At 36.5% G+C, this 15183-nt stretch overlaps 1 protein-coding gene across 3 annotated transcripts in view; it reads right to left on the bottom strand.

The window, feature by feature from the left end:
* Positions 1 to 196: 196 nt before the first annotated feature.
* BBS9 (Bardet-Biedl syndrome 9) overlaps positions 197 to 15183 on the bottom strand; it is a 286617-nt gene continuing 271630 nt past the window's right edge. For all 3 annotated transcript variants that reach the window (XM_017734464.1, XM_017734463.1, XM_017734466.1), the window contains one exon: positions 197 to 554. In XM_017734464.1, the coding sequence (XP_017589953.1) occupies positions 508 to 554 (47 nt within the window). In that variant the 3' untranslated portion in view covers positions 197 to 507. The remainder of the gene's footprint in view (positions 555 to 15183) is intronic.

Consider the following 15183-nt stretch of genomic DNA (forward strand, 5'->3'; position numbering starts at 1 on the left):
GGAAGAGTTGATGGATTACCAGTTTTTCTCCTGGTGGTGAATTCAGCTGTCTGGAATCATGAATGTTAGTACAGGAGGAAACAAGATAGTTATCTTTTGTCAAAACTGTGATATAACAAATGTTAATATAATCTCAAAGGGAGGTACAGCTCAGAATATCTTTCTTAAAAGGACAAAACATATCCTGAAACAAAGGTTGCTTTTAACTATGTATAAACAGTCTTTGATCAATCAACTGAATCCTTAGAAAGGGATGATATATCACAAAACACAACACAACACCCCTACCACAGTTGGGTAAGTGCTTAAACTTTGCTCACAGAAAGGATGATAGTAGCCGGCAGGGAGACCCAACCAAATTATTAGAGTGGAACTTTTTTGTTTTCATATAAATTAGTACAGTCCTCTCCTTCTGGAAGCTAAAATCCATACAGAGTAAAACGGATTGGTACTGCTGCATTATAAATGCATCTGGCATCAGATAGAAATTTCTCCTGAGGGTAATCTTCAGAGTTCATGGCTTTTTGTTTCCTCTGCTGCATCCTCAGACAAACCTGTAAAGCAAAAACAAGATGCTTAAAAATTTAGTGTAGTTGGCAACTACATGCACTACATTGTTGATTCCACCAGTTTGTGAAAGCCTTGGTTATAGCTGGAGGAAACAATTTATTACATGCAAAACAGTTAAGATAAAAATGCTTAACTTGCAAATTCAAGCACTTGCAAGTTCAGAAAATAAAAAAAAATTAAGGCAATAAAGGGAATTTCACATCAGCTTTTCTATGCATATCATGGACAATGACAGTTGAAATTACAAAATCATGGACTACTTTTGCATCAGAACAAAATTACAGAGAACAACTGGGCATATGATCTGAGACACAGTTACTCCAATCTACTTGCATTTATCCTGTCCCTTTTTCTGGGAAAAAAATGACAATACAAGCTGCAAAACAATAGAAAATTGAATGCATACACTCATTAGGATACACTTTTACATATATATATATGTGTATATATATATATATGTATATATATATGACTATCAGCTTGGGCAAGAGGAAAAGATATTAATCAGTCTTGGATAGGATAATAATCTTTGCAATAATGAACCTGACAGAATTGGAAAAGGGGGTAGAGACTCATAAGAAGTTGCTTCAAATATCTTAGGGGAAAGAAAACAGTGGATAATCACAACAAAATTGTACACACACATACTTGAATGACTAAAATTAAAAGTGGTTATTTCATCCAGCAGTTTCTTACATATGCACTCTTACTATAGATTGAAAATTATTTAACTTAAATCCTTTTGTAATTAATGTAAGCAAACCAAAATAAATTGGCACTATCTCCAAATGATATATGAGTAATAATAACACAGATTTTATGAGGTTTGTGTTAATATGTTTCATCTCCAAATGATATATGAGTAATAATAACACACAGATTTTATGAGGTTTGTGTTAATATGTTTTTTTTCCTTCTTCTCTGAAGAAGGCTGAAATCCCCCAATGCACAATGAAATGATCCAGCAGGTCAGCAGGATAAAATTTGAGCATCCAGTGCTCTAAACCAAAGCCACCAGCCTCCTGTCAGCCTAACTGCTTTCACAATCATGTTCACACAGAATTTAGCAGCAACAGCCTACATAAACTTAAACCAATACACTTTCATTTAGATACATGCAATTTCACACGATCAAAACCATCTAGATTTATTTTCCAGCTTTTATTTTACACTTCCAGTGTTTTTGGTGCTTAGGGATTTTAGTATTTACAGTGGTTTTCATGGGTGATGGTACTAAACGGAACAAATGTTATCTCAAGCCTTGAGATACAAAAGACTAAAGCAGTAAAGTTTCAGCAACAGCTGGAAGCCCAAGGCCCCAAGGGCCTAAGAAGTTCCCCTTACTGAAGTTGCTACTTTTTTTTTTAAGGACAGTTAAAAGTACCATGTTAAGAACTGACTTGGGATTCCAAAGGTCAGCCCTTGAATGGCCACTCTTTTGTTCAAAGCTCTTGTCATGTAGCACACGCTGGGATGGTAAAGGGACCAGCAGCAGGTCCCATCTGGTTTCATTAATGGTCATGGGGAAGGAGGTAGGTAGCAAGATAATGAAACTTGTAGATTATAGGAAGGCAAGATGAGCTACAAACACTGGGGAGGAGAAAGAAATATTGCTCTCGGACTAAGAGATTAACAAATATGAGAGAAGATAAAAGGAGATACCCCTTGAAACGCACCATGGAAATAACAAAATTAACTTTTTCCACTTTCTGCAGGGTGTTCCTCAGCGAGTATCTGTGTTTAAGTTATGCACTGGCAGTGAAACACCCACCATAGCTCAATGCAGTGTAAGAACCACCGTAAAGCTACAGTTAACACTGTTCCTGACTACATAGCTTTGTTGAGCTGTGTACAGCTCTGCATGAAAAAAAGTACCAGAGAATATCTTGCTTTCTGACCATAGCCAAGGAAAATAGTGCCAGAATTATGAAACTGGTTGCTACACACCCCTATAAAAACTGGGCACACACATAATCTGAATGAGAAACAGAAAAAAGGAGTTATGACTATGGTCAGCTTTTTGTACCTGAAGAGAATGGCTGCAGATTTACCACAGACCAAGAGTCTACCAACCTGTGCATTAGTGTTGCACATTTAAGCCATGACTCTGCCACTGCACAGTGCCCTCAGCCTCTTGACATCTGAGGAATGGCTGGCTACAGGACCTCTAAGAAGCATAACAAAACAGAAATTAAAGAAGGGAGGTTTACAAAAATACCTGGGGGAAAAAAACCTCTCAATGAGAAGGATATAACATCCTAATGCATTTTTTCCTTTGTTAGGCTGAAAACATGGCCTGTTAAAAGTTAAAGTGTAATTATAAACTTATAATATTAAAAAAATTTATTTGAGCCAAAAAAATAGTGCCTGGCACCCAAGACACTGTCTTCAAAATCTGTTACTTCCCTGACATTAACTTCTTACAAATAACCCTTGTGTGTATTTCTACAAATTGCCATGCCAAAGTGAACCATATGAATGGGTTACTTTCACGAAAAGCCGTGGATCCACTAAATCTAACACATTTACTGTAATTACTGGCTGGCAGAACTGAAGGCACAGAGCAGGCTTTACCTTGGTTTCACACAAGTTTGCACCACAGCACTGTACATGGCTATAGGGAACCTGGAATACTTCTGCATGGATCAAAGAACTACTACATGAGTAAACTGTGGGAGAGGTGAGCTGACAGGTGAGGTACAGACTGCAGCTATTTTTACTGTGCAACTCCAAAATGGGAGGCAATACAGAATCAGGAAAACACAGCTTGCAATAACCAGCCTTCCCGCCTCTACCCTGTACTTTTTCCAACATGCAGTATTTATTAGTCATCTAGGAGAACAACATAAATGTCACATTGATCTAATTGGCGCATTCTACATTATAGCAGATGAGATAATTAACATCAGAGAGGTTTCTCATTAGCATATTCTGACAAGCTTAGGCAGATCCTAAAAAATACAGGGTATAAATAGAAATTCTGAAGATTAGGGCTTCTTTACCTCATTTCATCAGGAATAAAATGCTTCCTTTCATCTTCATATCCCCCATTAAGAATTTCTCAATGTCTCATTTTATAGAGCATCCAAAAATCCTATCTCAATAATGCTGGTCTGAGCACATACACTTAGAGAAATGTACACTGAAAGGTTTATGCCTCTGTTTATCAACACAGCTACAAACTGGGAAGCTGCTTTTGGAGATAATCATGATAAATTTTAACTCGGCAGTAGGCAACTCCAAGCAACTGCAAGAGTTTTTGGAGTTCAGTTTTCAAAACAGAGTAAGCATAAATGATTATATGAATATCCTGATTAGTAACATGAGGTTGAGTATAGCTGACACCAAGAAAGTCACTTAAACCCCTCAAATGTTGTGTATTTGTCAATTAGCACCCTCAAGAAAGCAGCTTCTATAAACAAAGACACAGAATACTTCAGTCATGTTCTTCAAAAGCATGGCTTAATACACACATATCATTGAGTCACAGAAAGTTCATTTGTAGATCAAAATGTTTTTGAGTCTTGAAAACCAAAAGTTCAAAGAAAATCAGTTACAGTGACAGAAGCACCAAAAACAGCTGAAAACCCCAACTTTCCTGGGATTATTATTCATGCAGTTACAAGAAAAAAAAAAAAAAACCAATGACACATTTAAAGGGAGAGATGATATTTGAGCATGATGGCAGAAGGGAGGAGAAAGAATCATTTTCTGTAGTCATAAATTATTCACACTAGGCATGATGGTATAAGGTTTAAAGATGTTCAGGTTAAATAATTAGGCAATGGAAGAAACTACCCAGGGAGGTGGCTGAGTCAGGGATATGGGAAGTTTGCAGAGATAGGGCAGATGAAATCCTAGTGGGGATTACTGAAAAGGAAGATACACAGGTTTTGAATTGGATGACCTAAAGGATCTTCTCCAATCCTATCATTTATGCTGCTATGATTCATCCTCAGGAAAACATTTTGGACCCTTATGAATTACTGGCTCAGTTTCCTGGATACTATTGTACATTAGTCTACTCTAAAGCATGCATAAAGCTAAGTCAAAGTTGGCTTTGAAGTGTTTGATCTATGATATCCAATACTTCCAGTCTCTTTTTCATACAATGACTCAGAAAAGAGCTGTTATAACAAGACAAAAGTTATTTTGAGTTCAGATTAAGTTAGAAAAGGGAGGCACCCTGTTCTTCAGCTATTCCCACCTAAAAGAGGAAAAAAAACCCACCCCGTCTCATGGCCTAATGGTTAGTATTGCTATTTCTAGACCTGACATAAGACAGCTTTAGAACAAACTACAGCTTTAAAGTAACTGTTTTTCATAAAATTTTGGATCCAAAAGTAAATGTTCCAAATGACCAAAGTTAATAGCTTTTTGCTTTTTTGTTAACAATAGATGACAGATTTTTCCCAGCACCTTTAAGTCAAATTTCTGAAAATCATAATTCTTCTTCCAAGAAGGCCCATCTATTCATTACTAATAATTTTCTTTATCATTATAAACTCCTAGAGGAAATGTATACAGCTTCCTTTTTCTTAGTATTTAACCTCCGTTCTGTAAGCACAATCCAAAGGGCTTTTCAAAAAGTTGAGAAAAGCAACAGTCTTGTTTATCAAGCAGACACAGTTTAGTAGGAGTGCAAAATGGATTATTGTAAAATCGACAAGCTACAAACTTTCTTATACTGCTTTAATGGGAGAAACTGGACTTTATGGGCATTCTGTATCACTTTTAATGGACTAATAAGCTGAGAGTGGGCCTCAGCATTGCCTCCCCAAGTCACCAGTGAGTCACTGACCACTGCACACATAATTTAAAAATGCTCAGATTTTTGTATCAGAAAGTGGAGTGACGGTAGCTGAATAAGTGGGAAGCATGGCTGACTCATTCATTAAAGAATTGTGTAAAACAAATAAATTTGTTTTTCATTTAGTGTGACTGAGAGAAAGGGCTTCATTCAGTGAACTTTGCTTTGTCCTGAGGGACCATATACATCACAGGGTGGATAATGTGAAACAACCGTTTCCATCACTGTAAATGTGCCCCCCACTAACTGTGACTAACATGACAAATCCAACCTACAGGAAGGTATCCACTGCTAAGTTTCTAAATGCCACAAAATAGCAGGGGTAGAAGGGGCAGCTCTGACCTTGGGGAAAGAGAAGGGTCTATTCCCACAGAACTCACAAAAACCTTGTTAGTCTTCCTTTTGTCATTCTGACATGTAGTAGCCATGTAACACAATGGAGTTAATAAGGAGGTAACAATGACAAAGGCAACATTTACCAAGTGTCCACATAGGGTTTTTTAAATTAAGTTTTAAACAACTTACAAAGTTCTTGTGCATTCATGTCTCTAGGCATTAGCCCTCAGTAGCCCTCAGTATGCTTTCTTTAGGTCTTCTGATTCATATTTGGAAAATGTCCAAGACACATGAAAAGTTTCTCATGTAAAGTTATCAAATTTGAACAATAGGAAAAACATCCAGTGGCATCACTAAAATTTCCCAAGGTGAACAACTACTTCTTCTAATGACCCAGTTACATACATGTGTACATATAAATACACACACACACACTCCCCATACACACGGAGTTGGAATAAACACATTCTCTAAGAACCAAGGAACTGTCAGAACACCAAATCCAGCTTACATATATAGATATTAAGGAAATCAAGAGGAATGGGATGTTAGTTGATTAGAAGCAATGTAGACCTCTGTGAACAGCACTCTAATAACAGTGTTTTAAGTTCCACTTAGGAACAACAACAAAAAAATCCAAAATCCAAAAATTATTACAGGGCAAACTGAATATGCTTGTAGGATGACAAGCTGTTTAAAAAGCAGTTACCTATCTAAAATGATGTCTTTGATCACTACTGTAGGAAGCATAATTTTGATGAAGCCAAAATTTTGGATGAAAAATGCTCATTTTCTCCAAATATCTGACTTCTCTCAATCATCTACCAAATCCCGGGCATTTTTCTTGGAAATCTTGCAAAGGTTTTGAAAATTGATTATTTTCATTTAGAGATGATCTCAAGAAGTCAAAAATGACACATTTCAGCTGGAACAGATATTTCTTGCCAGGAAGTAAATCCTACAAATGAGTTTGCTTTTCAGTGGCCAAACCTGCCCTCTTTCTAATCACCTATCAGCCTTTGTCAGGGTGGTAAATTAATTCAGTGGCTTCTAAGCCAAATATGCACAATACAAACCTAAAATTTAAGTAATTATGGCCATACAAATGCCATTGCTTCAATTCATTCTTCATCATGCCTATATCTTCCCATTCACTGCAACCCACAATCCTATTAAACTTTTCAGAAATGTTGGGTCTTTAAGAATTTGCTTTCAGAAAAAAAAATCGACTTGGACCATGTACCTTGAGATTAAATAGACTATAATATATTAAAACCAGGGTCTTTTTTGTGTAGACATAGCTCTTGGCTTTTTCCTGGGGAGAAGCAATGCCATAGCAATCAGTCTTTTGCCTGCCTGATTCGTTGTGCTGCTGTGTTGATTTCCCAGACAGACGACCAGCCAGCTGACTATTAACAAATCCTTTATCTTCGATCACCGTGACAGATAGACAAAACTCCAGGGGTAGGTTAGCTTTAGGGCAAGATTTTCCACCATTTTCATATGAATGGCAGTGAATCCTGCTCCTGGAGACAACCACCCAGTGTCTGCCTGCAGGAAGATCTAAGAGCCTTCACGGATACTATGTATATATTACAGTCAATTTCTACTCCTACAGGTTGGCTGCAGCTCATAATTGACATCTTGAAGACCTACAAACATTCAACATTCCTCATCTACATAATGTCACTTGAGCTAATACTGAGAAAACTTTTCAACTGAGATTATTTTCATTTGAAATCTCTAAGTACAGGTTAAATAAATCATCAGTCAAATTTCTGCTGAATTTATCAGAACAATTTGGCTAAAAATTAAATAAATACAGCATTTTTAATATTTTCAAAATCCTTTGAATTTTCATTTCACACTGAAGCATTGCAAATAAACTTCCTTGAATATATTTTTAAAAAATAAGTTAGTTGATATGAAGTCTAAGTGAAATACTTCTTTTAGGAGAAAAAAAAAAATCCTGAATAAGTCATTGGAGCTTGTCCCAAAAAACAAATTTTCCAATCTTTTATCTTCAAGTCAGAAACTTCAAAAAAAACCTCCAAACCAACCAGTTATTCACAGACCTCTACTCTTGTTAGTGTGTACCTGTAACTTAAGTCAAAATAGTGCAGTTGTCCTCTTAATATGCATGATATCATTGTTAGAATGAAGCTTTCAACAAATTTATCTGATACATCCATACAAAGTACAGGCAGCTTTATCCAACACCACCTTCAGTAAAACACAGAATAAAAAGTCTACTAAGTTTATAGGGGGAAAAAAAAACCCTCACTTTTTCATGAATAAAGAGTCTCATACAAACTTGTACTTAGGGCCTGTGCTGTGCTTTTTGTATGAGTCTAACTTGTAGGGCCACAAAACAACGCAGTACCTTCATACATAAACATCAGTTTCTCCAGTAGAGATTTCCAGCATGTTCATTATAGCCTACAGTACACAGAAGCCCATGGCTCCTAAGTACCAGAAAGATACAACAAAATAGAAGAAATTCCAAAAAGAACAGCATAAATAATTGTGTGATCTTGCAGAGAACAGAAGAAAGAGAAACAAAATAGCTAAAGGCAAAGCTACATCAGGAATTGTTCAGTGAAACAAAGAGATATGAAAGAGGATCAAGAAGATGAAGTCAAGGAAAGGAATATTCAAGGCTGCCTTAATGCCATGTCTTCTCCCTGGAGAGAGAAGCCACATGGCTTATGACATTTGCAAATCAGTACCACAATGAAGACTAAAATCTGGTGGTCAGGGAGATGGTCAAGCTGATACAACAAGAGTTTTCCATTTCTAACTTCTATTATCGTACAAGAGATCTGAGGTGCTACAAATTCCTAAGCGCTTTGTAATATTCACAGAAACATCAGCTTTTGCTTACCATCAAGTATTCAGCAACTGAATACTCTTCAGTATGTTGCTCCTTGTTAAAATGGAACATTACAGTGCAAATGATAAAATAATATTCAATATTTCCACGGATTCTTCTGGAAATAACATACAACAGGATTTTACCATTTGATGTCATTTTTCCTTTGGAGCCATGTGGGAAAAAACACTTTGGTAGAGAAGTAGGTTTGAGGAAAAAAGTGTTTAAAAAAAAAAAAAAAAGGAAAAACTACTTTTGTATAATACTTTCCAATCTTGAATTTCACACATTCTTTTTAAGCTACAGTATATGAGAAAAATGCTCCAGGAGATTTTTCCCCAATGCAATCTTTTGATAAGTCTCAGTGTTGGCTTAAAAGCAGAACAAAATAAAAAGAGCCTGTACTAACGTAACAGATGAAATTACTTATAAATGGACACTTAACTCCTTTCTATTGCTCACCAACACTCTGAATCTGCTTTTTCTTGTTGACTTGGGGTTTTTTGGTGCCATTTCCCCTTTTCAAAAAATCTTATATTTGCAAATGCAAGGGATGATTTTTGGCGGATGGAGGGGCAGTGTATCATAGAATCATAGTTAAACCAAAGTTGGAAGGGACAAGGATCAAGTCCATCAAGTCCAGCTCCTGTAATAAAAGCACTTTGTATTTTTATCTGATATGTATTCTAAACTGTCTTAATATCTCAACATACTAAAGACCTCCTTACATCCACTACATTCCCACAGCTAACAGTCTTGTCTCATACAGATGGAAGTGAGTTACCCTCTGCTACACCCCTGAGTATTTCCAGGTATATCTTGGCCATAGTAACTATAATGGGAATTTCAGTGCTCACAACAAAAACTGTAAAGCTACTCAGATTTGATGATCCAGTTAAGGATCCTTATTGCCCAAAGCTGAACAACAACTAGAAATTTCTGTGCCCTCCAACTTCACACCGATCAGCAGAACCACAAGAAGGGCAGCACTTCATGGGACTGAGCCTTTTATCACCTCCAGAAAGAGAGCAGAAGCCAACACACCAGCATCTAAGGCTTGGAATGATGAAAGTAACAGTTTTAAGTGTATTATGGATTTTCTCATGGGCTCAGGAAGCAATAAAAACTAAGTACAGTCAGGCTGCAGGAAACCAATATAGCTTTCATAATTTTTTGTGACTTTAGGGAAAACATGCTCAACTTTTATAGACAGCCAATTCAGTATTACAAATTTTCAGGAAATGTCACTGCTCTGGGATTCCCACAACAAATGCAGGTTATGTTGAAATTACTGTTTTCTGCAAGGACACTACTCAAAATAAATTTATGTCATGTAAATGGAGTGAATTTACAATGCAACACAAGTCCTTGATCACAGGCTTTTCACAGAACTGGATACAAATGATGCTAGGAAGGGCAAGTGGTTATATAACGTTGACTATTTGCTCACTGATTAACAGGTAAGTGCCTGAATAAAGCTAAGAAAGCAAACATGCTAAATCAAAAAACAATCCCAAAAGATCTAATGTGATAAAAAGTTCCAGAAAATACACTGAAGTACAAGTAGAAGGAGACCTTTTGTTGTGCAATGTTTCAATTTATCAATCAGTGCATTTCTTTCCAGCTCTGAAGGAAGTTTAAACAACATCAGTGGCTTGGCACATTTTAAAATGAAGTGCCAAATCCCGACATAGTTAAAGGGTATACCACAGATAGCTTAAAAAAAAAAAAACAATCCTTGATTTAAGGTCAGGTACTGTAAACACTTACTGTGGTTTATGCATAAGTAATTCAACTGAACTTAAGGAGTCCTGTAGGAATTCTCACACATGTAAATGCTTGCAGTCAAGCCTAATTTTCATACTATAGAATCTTTTAACCTGCCAACCAGTTTTCTCTTTTTATTCTAATGAGTAGTATAATATTACCAATTAAATATTATTAATTAATGCAAACATTGATATCTCTTGAAGTTTGAAATTCAGGTTTCCCTGATAATAACATCCATTTAGTAACAAAGAGAATTTTTTTTTTTAATCTTTTACATTTTACTGTGCCCATGACTTGCAAGTAATGTTGATATGGGGTTTTTGTGGGAGGCTATAAGTCCAAAAATAATCTGGTGACATCACCCAAGGAAATACCTAAGTCCTACACTACATTTAACTCAATACAATTTTGTTTAAAACTTTTGAGACAGAAAAGCATCTGTTTCCTACAAAAGTGCTCTCAAAGGAGTCTCTACTTTTACACATGGCAGTTCTGATCTCTCACTGCAGGAGAGCTTTACATCAAAGTTCACAAAGAGCTCCAAAAGCTCCATTGGAGCCTCTCAAGGTGATAGTTTCGGCAAAATTATAGTGAGAGAAATATTACTGAGAGACATTTTGTTATAGCAAAAGTGAAATCCAAGTACAGTAGATGAAGATTTATCAAAATGTAGACATATTCCCACTGTGCCTGCCCATTATCTGTTCTACTAGGACCTTGCAGCAAGCTGGATGTTATTGCTTCTCTCCCAATGCATTTGCAGTTTACAGATCTTGTTGCTGCAATCAGGGATATTGCTGGGAAAAGGGCAATATACTTCACATGTGAAACGTTTCGAAAGGAGCTGTGAGTTAAGGTATAGACCAGTTTTGGTTTAATCCTTACTTGGAATGGCAAGAGTGTTTTCCAGCCTCTCATCCATGAAATCACACTAAACAAGAAAATAAACATCATCCTCATAGTATTTTCAGCTAAAGGTGCAAAGATATGATCACCTGAATGAAACAGGCCAGCAGAAATGCATGACTGCGAACGTGTGAAAACCACTCGTTCAACAGTGCGTGAAGATGAGAAGTTTAATCTGTGGATGATGAACAAGAAAACAGTAAAACATATGAACAACAACATGTATCAAAATTTTAAATACACTGTTTTAAGTAGTACCTACCCTTCTCTCGTGCCTTTCTGAAGGCAATAAAACTGAAGCACTGTTGAAATAGGTCCAGATATTAGAATCCGAATTTAATTGGTTGCTGTATGGACAACCAAGCAGCTCAAGACAGATGGTTCCTTTAGGCATGGTGGAATATGCTTAACACAGCCATATCTTCTGCACCCACACAGGAGAAATCAAATTGTGCCATCAGCATTTGTATTTAATATTAGTATTAGCAAATCATTGTTTGCCTGAAAGATTTCATAGCTTTTACCAGCCTGAGTTCCTGTACAGTAGCTTGGAAAAGGATGGCAAATCATTTTAACAAGTTACAGATTTAAAAAAGAATGAGCTATTCTCATATCTATCACCATCATGCATAGGATGATAAGCTAAATGACTTAATATTTGTAAAACTAAAGTGGATCATACTGAGATACCTATCTTTAAAGATGCTGCAACATTCCTTCCCTTTCAAGCCAGTTTAACAGTCAAGACTGTTTTAAATTACACCATAGAAATGCTTCTGATACTTTTTTACCTTCTAAATTCCAGGATTTCCAGGATCAAAATGCTCTCTTTCATTATTGTTTCTTTAAATCTGATCTAAAAATTCCTTTATCTGGCATGTGGTGCCACCCTCATGTGACAATACCCAGATCTGGCATATTTCAAGCCTCGTCTGTTTTTCCAGGCTCTTCCAGGAGAGACAAAAATATATAAGGAAGATTATAAAGTCTGAATGCAGTTTGAAACAAAACACTTCCTTTCTGAGATCTTTATGCATCATTTTGATACACTGAGCTCTGTATTGGACTCAATGACAGACTGAGCTCAGTGGTTTGGACTTGATGATCTTAAAAGTCTTTTCCAACTTAGATGATTCGATTCTATGGTTCTACAACTCTATTATTAGTACAATCTATCTAAAACCCTGGGTGTAGACTATTAGAAACATGAATAAATAATTTTAATTAACTTAATTAACTGATGGGAATAATACAAGGCCCTGCCATATCTTCCTTAAAGGCCCTGGCTCACTTGTCCACAAAGCACATCATCTACTTTCTTAATCAATGGGTACTCGAATTCATGACAGGAACCGGCACTGGCCTTCAGGGTGGGAACAAAAGTGACCCTCAAAGCTCAATGGCATCATGAGTCAACTGAAGTCATGAGTCAACAGCAGCCTGTTGCTGATTGACTCTGCCTCACCAGTAGGTGTTACTTCAGCTATTAATGCAGAGTGCTGTATGGCTGCAGGGATACACATGCCTGCCAAGGCACATAAAAAACATCCAAACCAAACTAAAATCTGCCAGGTCCTGAAAATATCATGTAACACCCTGCCCTGTATCTACAACAGCATCCAAAGTAATGTTTGGGAGAGCTGACCACGACCACACCCATCCCTGCATCTGCTTTGCAGCCTGAAGGCTTTTCATTGACGGCCGTTCCACTTAATCATTCAAAGCAATGCTTGGCCATTTGATTGCTGTGATTTAACACAGTAATAACAATAATCCAGACTATGCTTAAACCACTCATAGTACTTCCAAAACTGTTTATTAGCATTGGCTTCTGCTTTACTAGCTATTTTCAACACCCTTAATACTGAAGTTCCTCCTCTGGCACCTCCAAGAAGGCCAAAAGTAAATGAAAAAGGCTGCCTTATTTTTTGTTTGACTGAGTAGTTGATAACTGCACTTAACTTCACAGTTTATTTATTTAACCTCAGCTCAAGCTCAAGCCATCTAAAATGCCCTGTGCATTTTAACTTTAGGTCCAAGACAGAACTGCATACAGAACACAGTCTCTTTCATTTCCCGGTTGAAATGAAATTCATTAGCTCCTCCTCAACCCATGAGTCAGCTGCAAGGCCATCATTTAAAAATCCTATCTTTATATTGCAATCATAGTCTGAAAATGCAGGCCTCCGTGCTCAATACCTCTGAGCAAAGCATCAGACACATCAGACTGAGGACTTCTGTCATGCTTTGACTAAATCCTGTCTTTGAGCTAGTTCTTTCCAACTGGTAACCGAGACTCTTTCTGAAGACCTCCATAATGGGAAGCTCACGACTGGCAGCCTATTCTGTCACAGTCTTTCAGCACAAGACACACTTTCCATGGACTGGAATGACTTCTTTCTTAATGCATGAGTCTCATCCTTCTTAACATTAGAATTCACAGGAACTGAATGCGTAATTTAAGACTTGTACCCCAACAGAAGTGAACATTTTACCAAGGAGCCATTAAGATTGGACAAAGAAAAAGGCATTTTTGCTTAAAAGTAGTTTTTTGTTCAACAGGCAAGGCACAAGAGCAGTAGACAACATAATGAATTTTTTTGTTGTTGAATACAAAACATGTCACATCGGTTTTCTGAAAAATATCCTCTGTTTAAAATATGCAGTAATATTTTTATTAATGTTTCTAAAAAACTTACACAACATTTCTTGTCTACACAAACACAGTACATAAAAGGCAGAACTATGCATCCTTTCATCTATACACAATAAGAAATAACAGAATTTCTCTGGGAGACTTTTTTACTGTAAATCCAGGGCTTATAAAATCAGTGTAATTGCAAGAAGGTGGGATGAAGCACAAGGGTTTCTCATCGTTCTAAGCGTACGGTTCAGCTCACTCAAATAATAAAAACTCTCTGCTTATTCAGTCTTATACTACTCTTAAAGTGAGGCCACTTGATTGTGCCAAATAATGTGTTGTCCAACTTGGACTAAACTGAGAACACTAAGCTCATTTTCCTAGTGAACTGTGCTGTACTTGTATGATTTTTACATAATGAAGAGACATTATCCATAAGCAAAAAGAAAACTTTCTAAAGTCAGCTCTTTTCAAATTCCTTACATTACTGGTGAAAACTTAAAGGATAATATACTTGAGATTAAAACATAGAAAGAACATTATTACCATGGTGTAAATATACCTATACAGTCATATATAATTGGGTAATCATGTAGACACTTATGTTCATTCTGCCAAATTCTGCGCCATCACCATTATTTATATTTGATCTGATAGCTGGAAGACACTCCTTAGACCATTTTCTTTAAAACTGTAAACAGTAGATAGCATCATCTTTTACAGCCATTAAAGATTTACAAGTTGGTAACAAAACTTTTACCACATCCATTTTTTGCTAACTTAAAAGTAAGAAGAAGATAAAAAGACAACTTGCATCTCATTATGTTGAATTGTAACAGTGAGAAAGAAGAACAAAGATGATAAAGCAGAGGTTTACATGGTAAACCTGCTGATTGTTGAACATGTTGAGATAAAAAAAAGGCCATAAATCAACTTGAAACACTTGGAAGTATTAAAAAGACCAGGTAACTTCCTAGTGTCTTTCATTCTTCCCACTTCAAGTTATCTATTTTCATAATAAACTTCTAAATTTGGCTCATGGTTGGTATCAAACACTATAATTAGGAGTGACTGCAAAACCAGCTTTTTTCTTTGAAATCTGGTTTGCCAAGGAGTGAACTGTCACTTAAATTTGCAAAGGCAGTTCTTCTGAGATCTGAATACAACACTAAAGTGCCGAGAGGCCAGAACAATGAAATCAGAATTTTTTTAAGCCTGATTTTCAGTACTTGTACTGGAAAAATATACATATCTATGTATATATATGTGTATATATAT

This window comes from Corvus brachyrhynchos, unplaced genomic scaffold (genome assembly GCF_000691975.1).
Source record: "Corvus brachyrhynchos isolate BGI_N302 unplaced genomic scaffold, ASM69197v1 scaffold94, whole genome shotgun sequence".
Lineage (NCBI taxonomy): Eukaryota > Metazoa > Chordata > Aves > Passeriformes > Corvidae > Corvus > Corvus brachyrhynchos.